The following is a 10518-nucleotide window of genomic DNA, read 5'->3' on the forward strand; positions in this document are numbered from 1 at the left end:
CGCCTCTGTCCCAACCCACTGCCGGCTCCTTCAGCCCTGCTGCTGGCTGGGTGACATGGCTGTCCTGGCCCCTGCAGCCATAACTGCAGCCCCAGCCCCGTGGCCAGCCGGCAAAGCACCCCCATAGGGCAGGGCTACTCAACATGTGGCCCCTGGCCTGTTTGTTTGCAGCCCACAGTGCAGTTTGGGTTTACATGGGGTTCAGCAGGCGGCTCATAGGTGGCGCCAAAATAAAGAAGTCATCAATAGAACGGTTGTCGGTTGAGATGCGTTTTAGTAGTTACATTCCTGGACTGGCATTGCTCATTCCAAGTGCTGTCCTGGGGTGGAAATGGGGGAAATGTTGCATTTTATTGATATCAGCAGAACGGACTTCAAAGGGGCCTGCGTGTTGTGTCGTCTTGCCTTCGTCTTTGTATCATGCCCGTCAGTGTGAAAGAAGCTATTTGCATATATTTGCATGTCTATGCAATCACATGTCAGGGGCTGCCCTGGGCATGTGCTGTGAGTATCATCATGGCCCCTGGGCTTCCAAAGTGGAGTAGCCCTGGTCTAGGGCAGTGTTTCTCAACCTTCTTTTATAAAGTACCCTGTGACATGGGGGGGGGCTGTCTGCTCTGTGACCCTGGTCCCCCTGCAATGGGCTGTGCAATTCCCACTGACGCACCCACACGTGGATTGGCCCAGACACCCAGGCCCAGCCTGAGCTGATAACAAGGCTCTTCCCAGGGGGAGAGACAAAGGGAGGGAGGTGGGGGGCAGGGCCTGGGAGCTGGGCAGTTTTGCTGGGAAAACATGAAGAGAGGAGACTAAGCTGAGTACTGACGGTTCAGGGGCTTGTGAACCCCACCCCAAGAGGCTCAGGGCTGCCAGCCCCTGACTCCTTATGTCCACATCACATCTATGTTGTGCTGTGTCCTGGAGAAGCAATAAACCCCTCTGTTCTCCTGGCTGGCAGAGTCTCATCTTGCTGCAGACGGGGTGCAGGATGGGGGGGGGGTACCCGACACGCCACCACATACCTCTTTTAACATATCTACACACATAAGTACCCCCAGTACCTACAGTTTTCAGACACACCATTTTTTTTCTGCCATTGCAACATATTTGTTGAAACAACTTCATTGCAGCCGTGCGGGCGATGACACTTTGGGGTGTAAATAGTGCAGAGATAAGGAAGCGAAATTGGTTGTCTCCAGATGCCAGTGGAGTGGCGGTGCCTAGGGCGCTGGGCGGGCGCACCCCGCGATGCAGAGCCCCGGCCGGGTGCGCTCCAATGCTGGACTGCGCGGGGCAGGGAGCTGGGGGACGCCAAGGGGCAGTAGCACACCCGCCCCGCACGGGGGCGCTCGCCACCGGCCTCCGCTCCTCGCAGAAGCCGGGCGCCACACGCCTCGCAGTCGCGCGACGAGCTGCCAGGGCCCGCGCCTGCGCAGTAAGGGGCATGGGCTGGGCGCGCGCTCGGCGAGGGCGGGGGAACGCGGAAACGGCCGGGTCTGGTCCTACTGGAGGGGGGGTCGGTCGCCATGGCAACCGCCACCGCCGCCGAGGGGCCGCCGGAGGCCCGGGTGCAAGGAGCCAAGCGTAAGGGGGGCCGGGGGAGCGCGGCCGGGGGGGCAGGGAGTGGGGGGTCGGGGCGGGGGGGCAGGGAGTGGGGGGCGCGGGCGGGGCCGGGGGGCGCGGCTGGGGGGGCAGGGAGTGGGGGGCGCGGGCGGGGCCGGGGGGCGCGGCTGGGGGGGCAGGGAGTGGGGGGCGCGGGCGGGGCCGGGGGGCGCGGCTGGGGGGGCAGGGAGTGGGGGGCGCGGGCGGGGCCGGGGGGCGCGGCTGGGGGGGCAGGGAGTGGGGGGGCGGGGCGGGGCCGGGGGGCGCGGCTGGGGGGGCAGGGAGTGGGGGGCGCGGGCGGGGCCGGGGGGCGCGGCTGGGGGGGCAGGGAGTGGGGGGCGCGGGCGGGGCCGGGGGGCGCGGCTGGGGGGCAGGGAGTGGGGGGGCGGGGCGGGGCCGGGGGGCGCGGCTGGGGGGCAGGGAGTGGGGGGGCGGGGCGGGGCCGGGGGGCGCGGCTGGGGGGCAGGGAGTGGGGGGGCGGGGCGGGGCCGGGGGGCGCGGCTGGGGGGCAGGGAGTGGGGGGGCGGGGCGGGGCCGGGGGGCGCGGCTGGGGGGCAGGGAGTGGGGGGGCCGGGGCGAAGGGGGCTCCAGCCCAGGGAAGCTGGGGTGTTAGTCTCTGGCCCCACAGACCAAGTGGCCCCGCTCCTGGGCCAAGGCGCCTGGCTGGGGGGCGGGAGGGGCTCCCCGAGCCTGTGGGTTGTGCTGTCTGGGCTGTTACATTGCAATTCATCAGCTAATCCAGTAGTTGAGGGAATTTCCGTCGATTGGGCGATAAGGGGGCGCTCGCTGCCCCGCTGCATCTCCCCTTTGAAATGCACAGGGGCCACCGCAGGCTCTTGTATGTTTCCAAGGCAGAGGAGCCGCAGTTGGGACCAGCAGGAGCAGGTAGTGTCACAACTGTTTGAGTCCCCACTTGTGCCCTTTTTCCACTGTGCCTCTGCCTCCCCTGCCCCCTGCGGACACGGTGCTGGGGGGAACCAGCTCTTAAGCCGACTTCCCCCAGCACTGGCTCATTCTCTCCCTCCCTCCCCTTGCTGCCTCTCTCTGATAGAGGCAGCAAGTGGGGGGGAGCCACGAGTTGAGTTCCTACTTGACCAACCTGTAGTCGAGTAGTCGCTGACATCCCTACTCCTATCAAGCTCTCCCCACCTAGCTATGTTGCGATAGTTCTTTGCAGAAGGAACTGATGCTTACTGACTACCTACAGAGCAGAAACAAGGAGGAATTCTGTGGCACCTTAGAGACTAAGAGGTTTCTTAGGGCGTATGCTTTCATGGGCAAAACCTGCTTCATCAGATGAAGTCAGAGTGGAAGTGGGTCATTCACAGCATTTGGTCTGGAGCTGTGAATATTCAGAGAAGGAAATTGCCTTTGTACTTTGTTAACCAGTAGAGATCCTTATTCAGTCTTAAGATGATCGTGTTAAATTTGCAAATGAATTCCAGTTCATCTGTCTCCCTTTGTAACTGGTTTTTGAAATTCTTTTGTTGAAGGATAGCTACTTTCAAATCCATGACTGAATGTCCAGGGAAGTTAGTGTTCCTTTAATACAGGTTTATGTGTGTTACCATTCCTGATGTCTGATTAGTGTCCATTTATCCTTTGGCGCAGAGACACTCTAGTTTGGCCTGTGTACATGGCAGCCAGGCATTGCTGGCACTTGATGGCATGGCACATTAGTGAATGTGCAGGTGGATGAGCCCCTGATGGTGTGGCTTATGTAGTTATGTTCTGTGATGGTGTCGCTTGTATAGATGTGTGGACAGAGTAGTCAGTGGGATTTGTTGCAGTGGTAGGTTCTTGGGTAAGTGTATCTGTGGTGTAGTGTGAGACTGCTGATGAGTATTTGCTTCAGGTTGGGGGTTGTCTGTAGGTGAGGACTAGCTTGTTTGCCACAGTCTGTGAGAAGGAGGGATCATTTTCCAGGACAAGTTGTAGATTGTCAATGATGCCCTGAAGCGGTTTTACTTGGGAACTGTAGGTGACAACCAGTAGTGCTCTGTTATTTTCCTTATTGGGCCTGTTCTGATGCAGGTGACGTCTGGATACTAATCTGGCTCTGTCAATCTGTTTCTTCACTTCCCCAGGTGGAGAGTCAAGTTTGAAGAATGCCCCATAAAGATCTTGTAGGTGTTTGCCTCTGTCTGAGGGATTGGAGTAAATCCGGTTGTATCTTAGGGCTTGGCTGTAGACAGTGGATAGTGTGATGTGTCCTGCATCTGACAAAGTAGGTCTTTGTCCACGAAAGCTTATGCTCCAATACATCTGTTAGTGCCACAGGACTCTTTGTCGCTTGTCCTGGATGGAAACTAGAGGCATGTAGGTAAGAATAGCAGTGAGTAGGCTTCTGGTATAGGGTGGTGTTTATGTGATCATCATTTTTTTTGTACTATAGTGAACAGGAAGTAGATCTCTTGTGTGGATTGTTCCAGGCCGAGGTTGATAGTGGGGTGGAAATTGTTGAAATCCCTGTGGAATTCTTCAAGGGTCTCCATCCTGTGGGTCCATGTGATAAAGATGTCCTCGTTATAGCATAAGTAGAGGAAAGGTGCTAGGGGACAAGAGCTGAGAAAATATAGTTCAAGGTTAGCCATAAAAATGTTGGCATATTGCGAGTCTCCTTAGCAGTGCTGCTCACATGAAGGTTTAAATTGTCCCCATATCAGAAATGGTTGAGGGTGAGGACAGAGTCACACAGCTCTGCCACCAGGTTATAGTAGCCTCATTGGAGATACTGTTCATGACAGCTTGTAGTCGTGGAATATTGGCGTAAAGAGCTTCTACATCCCTATACTCCTGCGTCTGTAACTCCCACTCCAATTCATATGATGAAGTGGGTTTTATCCATGAAAGGAGATGCCCTAATAAATCTGCTGGTCTCTAAGTACCACAGGACTCCTCGATGTTTTTGCAGATACAGACTAAAATGGGTATCCCTCTGAGACTTATATAACAGACAAATTATCATCACGCTGTGCCAAGCACAGAGTAAGTCCAGTTCCCTGCTCCAACATGCCTGATCCTGCAGGATGCCAAGCTCTCCCAGGGAGTTGCTAAATGCTTTCAGTTCCTAGTGAAGTCAGTTGGAGGTATGAGTTCTTGGGCATCTCTCAGGATTGAGCCCTGTGAAGAAAAGACAAGCAAATACAGTACAGAATAGTAATACACAGGCGAAGCAGTGGAGAAGAACAGGAAGAAAGGGATTTGAAGGAGAAGCAAAAGTGTAGTGGACATAACTGGGGGACTGTTGCAGCACCTTCTGAAAGGTGCAGAGGAAATAGTTCTCAATCAGTGATCAAAGATGGAAAAAATAAATGACAGGAGGTACAGCCAACAGAAGTGGTTGAACTCAAAGAACTTTCTTGAACTCATTTTCGTCACATCATCCAATCTTTACCAAGATTAATTTTTGCCTTAGTAATAATAGGCCCACCCCTGAAATAGATAAAATATGTATTGATTTAAAATCAAGCTGTTAAATGAACTTTATGCTGTTTTACAGATAATTTTATGGGTTATTTGTCTATTAATCTAAAATCTGTTGAAAATCAATGTAACAAAAAGATCTGTACTGTTTTTACAATCTTGTGCATATTTCAGTTTTTGACTGACTTTTCCTTACATCTTGTGTTGTTCATTTATAACACGATTAGAGGATCCTGCTGTGGAGACGGCAGAGGAAGCTAAGGAACCAGCAGAAGCAGATATCAATGAGCTTTGCAAGGATATGTTCAGCAAAATGGCCACTTACTTAACAGGTGAACTGACAGGTAAGTCCAGCTGTGGAACTAACTGGCTAGCATGGAGGTAAACTGTTCAAAAAAGAATTGTGCTTTTGCTTTTTGTTTTAGGGCTTGTCTTTACAGGAACACTCAGGAAAATTAATCTAAATTATTTAAAAGTGTGAATTAAAAGTGGGTTAGTTAAACTGCATTCAGCCTCATGTGTGGGAAAAATTAAAGTGACCTTAATATAATTTAGCAGTGGTATTATCTACAGAAGTAAGTAGGTCTTAGCAAGTAAGGTTGTGACTCTATCTTGCACTAGCCTGTGCCAGTCTAACTGTCCATGTCCAAACTGCTGATGTGCATTAATAGTTTGTTAATGTGCTTTGAGCTAGCCCTGTTTCAAAGAGGACTAAGTATTCTAGTGAACTGTTAACTCATGTTATCTGTCAGCAGGTCACATGGACAGTTAGATGGCTGTCACTTGGATCATGCATTGAGGTAGAAAGTCTGAGCATCTGAATGTAAAGCTAAAGAAGTCCCCAGATTAACATGACTTAATCTTTCAAAAAGTTTTTGGTATGGTAATGAATCAAGCTAACTATTTCATCTTCTGAGAGCTAGTCTATACGGTTTGTAGCAAGTTGAGATGTAAATCTATTTCACTTTTGCTTGCCATGCACTAAATGCCTATGTGGACTCTGCTGCCATGTGCTAAAAGTTCCCTAGTGTGCTTTAATCTACTCCCTAACTCTGTAAGGCTGCGTGTAGACTGCATCCCTCTGACCGGACTTCATTTGCATACTCACGTTCCTACGCTGTGCGGGTCAGGATCAGTGTCGAAAGTGAAAGTCAAGTGTAGCCGCAGTTCTGCCGACAGCACAGAGCTTTTTTGGCAGATCCTGTACTCACTCGCGGGCTCATTTGCACTTCCAAAGTGCTTGATTTGCATCCCTCTGTCGGCAGAGAGATTCAGTCTAGACACAGCCTAAGTGTCTACACTAAAGTATAGCTCTGGCTGATGTAACTGGCCCACTTCTTCGACTTAACTCCACCTGCACAAGAAGCATAGTGCTTAGATTAATGTTGTTAGGCCGATCAGTGTCAGTGTAGACATGGCATTGCTTATATTGACTGTTGCTGCTTTTCAGAAGCCATCCCACAATGTCCCAAACTGACAGTCTAGTCAGTACAAGCACTCCTGGTGAGGATGTGCACGGCTAACACAAGGAGCACAAGAAAAACTTAAAAAACAACCTATAGCCTAGCAGCACCTTAAAGACTAACAAAACATATAGATGGGATCATGAGCTTTTGTGGGCAAAACCCACTTCTTCAGATGACAAGGAACATAGTGTGGACATTCAAAAGCAATGTAATTACTGTGGTAGCTATATGTTGACATAAGTTAGAGCAAGTCTATACTACCATATTACGTTGACCTAAGTGTTCGGATAGACAAGCCCCAGGTGAGGCGGGAACAGACACAGAACAAGGGTGACCTATAAACATCCTATTGCTTCCTCATAACTGTACCAAAGCTGACTTTGGAACTGAGCTGGGCTGCCATTCTCATGTGACCAGTGACTCTTCAGCTCAGAGCAGCATGCACATAGATTCTAAATTCTGCTAGTAGTTTTAATAAAGATGTACATATTTTCTATGTTTTCTAAAGCCACCAGTGAAGACTACAAACTTCTGGAAAACATGAACAAGCTGACTAGCTTGAAATATCTGGAAATGAAAGATATTGCCGTAAACATTAGTCGAAACCTGAAAGACCTAAATCAAAAGTGTAAGTAAAAACAAATCAGGAATGACTATAGTAAGTAAATGTTAGACAGTAAATGAAGCATCTAGGGGCCTATAGTTCAAACTCCCATTAATGTCTGAAGGAGAGAGACTCTATAAAGGTTGTGTGTGCCTAGAATATGTGATAAGTCCTAGAATAAGTTTCATTTGAAGTTGATGGTTAAATGAATGGAGCTCTCTGAATAGTACTAATCCTCTTCCCTTTGCTTTTGTGTGGGAGATGAAGGATGGTTTTGTGATTAACTAACAGAAGTGGAGCCAGGAAACCTAGATTGCGTTCCCAGCTCTGTCAGAGTCCCTCTGTGGCATTGGGCCAAATTAGTGTCTGATCCAACTCAAGATTTCACAGACTTTGATCGCTGTTCTCATCTGTACATTGGGGCAATAATATTTACATCAATGGGACATAGGGATAAAAAGATTTAATCCACTGAAATATTTTGCCCTTCTTCAGTATTATTTTCCCAACTAGTTATTTCAGCTACTTAGTTTATGCATAAGATACGGTAAAGGAAAAAAAATGTAAGGGTGTGTGTGGGGGGGGGGGGGGAGAGAGAGAGAGAGAGAGAGATATTAAATAGTGATTTCTCACCTAAAGGAAACCATATTATAGCCATATTGATGCTTTGTATCACCATTGTGAATACCTTGGCCCAGGATATGTGCTTATCTACCTTTCAAGAGCCCTAATAATGTTTTTTTATTGAGTAGCTGTAAGAGTGAATGTTTCTTTCTAAGGTTTGGATGGCTTTTTAGGAAGCACTTTAATGGGTCTTCAAAATCCGTATTGGTGTAACACTTGGTAATGTACCTCCTATCACAGATATGGGTTATGTTAATGAAATGTACAGGTGAGCTTGTTTTCCAACCTTCTAAAATAGCTTTGCAATTCAACATCAGTGAAGATGATGAATCAGTCCTGCTAGATTGCTGCTGAAAGATGGAGATTTCAAGGATCTATGTGTAAAGTGCATGATAAAAATTGTGCACTTGTCTGTCTTTGTATACCATTTATAAAACGACATACTGTAGTTCTTACAAAGCCTATAATTAAATTGGTTTTACTTTCATTCATGTAACTGAGCTACATACTTAATCTGCTGAAAGCAAATAAACTAGAAACAGAAAATTTGAAGAGAAGATACTTACATTGATTTAATTCCATTTTTTTTTTGTTGTAGTTTGGTGTATAGTTTCAATTTTGTATTATACTTACAACTTGATCTCCAGACACTTGTTCTTTTTGTCATCTGTAAAATATTCTGCCAAACCACCTTCTGAGAAGCTCTTGGTTTTAGGTCTGAACTGTTCCCTCTGTGACCAGTAAGTGAATGAGTAAGAATGGATTGATCTGGTTTCTTTCCCTTTTTAAGATGCTGGTCTTCAGCCATATCTGGAACAAATCAACCTGATAGAAGAGCAGGTGGCAGCTCTTGAGCAGGCAGCCTACAAGCTGGATGCCTATTCGAAAAAACTGGGTAACCATTTTCCAGTGTTGTTACTGTTGAGCAGGATAGCCTGGTATACAAGGTAGCTGGAAGAAGCCAGGCGTCCTTTTCATAGAGGGTTTCACTGGTCCATGTGGGAACTCTGAAGATGCAGTATGTGAGTAGGGATGTGAATGGTTAATTGGTTAACCGGTGGGGCTGAAGCAGCTCCCTGCCTGCCACAGGCAGGGGATTGTTCCAGCCCTGTGGGAGGCCCGCTGCAGACAGGGGCTGCTCTGGCCGGGCTGGAGCCCTTGCCTGCAGAGAGAAGGGTTTGCTCCAGCCCAGGGGCAGGCAGGAGGGCCATTGCACATACCCGCACCCCACTCACCCTCCCCTTGAACCAGTTAAACAAGGAATAGGATTGTATGTCCCTATCTGTGAGTGTCCTCCTTTCAGGAAGCTGGGTAATAGATGTATACTGGGAACAGCAAGAAGCATATAGTAACTTGGGTATATTAAAAGTAGCAGGCCTTATGTCAAGGCTTACTGAAGTGTGGGTATTGTTGCAATGTAATTATTAACACCACCTGATTCTGTAAGGCACCAAAGTGATCAGGTATCTGGTGCCTAAAGATGCAGATAAAAATTCCACCAGATATCCAAGGAGAGTATGTGCATAAATCCCTTTGATTTCCATAGGAGCGATCCACCTAGTGGTTCATTTTAAAAGCACCCGCTTGCAACGATAAGTGCCTAAATACCTTTGAAAAACTGTCTGAAGTGCCTCTTGTGACTCTGAAGTCAAGGGGAGTCTAGAATACGCAACAGTTTACAGGGTTGGATCTGTTAGTTCTCCTCTCAGTTCGAATAACCATTCTCTCTTTCTTCTGCAGAAGCCAAGTACAAAAAACTAGAGAAACGATGAAATTTCTACAACAAAAGGACGCTTTTTCCTAAAATACAAAAATTGGGTCATGACTCAGGTGGACTTGTCATATTCCTAAGGTTTGAACTGCACCAAATGTACAAGTTGTTATTGTGGAACACTGAAGTAGCCAGGGGATGCCTTGGCAAAGTATTTACGTATAGCAGATGTCAGACTAGTAATGTTGCTGTGTGTCTATTCCTTCTGAGGCTAGGAAACCTTCCCGTTTCTCAGGAAATTGCTTTTTTACTGCCGCTGTTATTGAGCTACATTCAGAAGCTGAAATCTACACTACACTGAGCTCTGGAGAGTTGCCATAAGACAGTGTTCAAATGTAATATGTCCTGAGTTCTATATGACCTATGGCCTTGTAGAAAACTTCCCCCGTAGTCTACCAATGCATTCTGCTCTACAGCTGCAGGACCTGTATTTCCCCTGTTCCACTGCTTCCTTTTCCTCACTTAGAGCCCTACGTCTATCAGAAATACTCTTTCCATCTGTACTGTCTAAAGATCGGTTTTCAGAGGTATGAGCAATGGACCCTCTTACATTTGTCTTGGTACCCAGGTTGCCTGTTGAAATGGGAAGAATAGTTATGATAGCTCTACAATAAAACTTTTCTCCCCTGCAAATGTCGTTTGCTTCTGAAAACTAGTTTCTCATGCTTCATGTAAGTTTGCTCTTTTAAATGAACGGAGCAGAAACATTTAGTAGTCCTTTTGCATATTTAGAGATGACAGGAGAAGATAGTGTTGACGACTAATTCTGTACCTTGATGAAATTCCGGAGAAGTGGAGTAAGCTACATTTGGAAAAAGGCACTTATTCTGGAACAGGTTGTTGACAGTTTATCCCAGAACAACCCTATGTATAGAGAAGTCTTAAGTAAATATGTAGTAGGCTAGGATCTTGCAGTGTGAAGCAAGTGACGAGTCATAATCCATTCATTGAGACAGTATCTTGTGTAAATGAGTTACATGGGCCTCCCTGCAAGGGATGGTACTTCATATTGATCTGCCTTTTTG

The 10518-nt window shown here is 48.0% G+C and overlaps 1 protein-coding gene across 1 annotated transcript; it reads left to right on the top strand.

The window, feature by feature from the left end:
- Nucleotides 1-1420: 1420 nt before the first annotated feature.
- On the top strand, nucleotides 1421-10126 carry BLOC1S2 (biogenesis of lysosomal organelles complex 1 subunit 2). The gene is made up of 5 exons (XM_075934606.1): nucleotides 1421-1584; nucleotides 5256-5372; nucleotides 7003-7122; nucleotides 8513-8617; nucleotides 9463-10126. The coding sequence occupies exons 1-5, from the start codon at nucleotides 1527-1529 to the stop codon at nucleotides 9492-9494; spliced, it is 432 nt and encodes a 143-aa protein (XP_075790721.1). The 5' UTR covers nucleotides 1421-1526; the 3' UTR covers nucleotides 9495-10126.
- The last annotated feature ends 392 nt before the right edge of the window (nucleotides 10127-10518 follow it).

This window comes from Pelodiscus sinensis, chromosome 8 (assembly GCF_049634645.1).
Source record: "Pelodiscus sinensis isolate JC-2024 chromosome 8, ASM4963464v1, whole genome shotgun sequence".
In the NCBI taxonomy this organism is placed as follows: Eukaryota; Metazoa; Chordata; order Testudines; family Trionychidae; genus Pelodiscus; species Pelodiscus sinensis.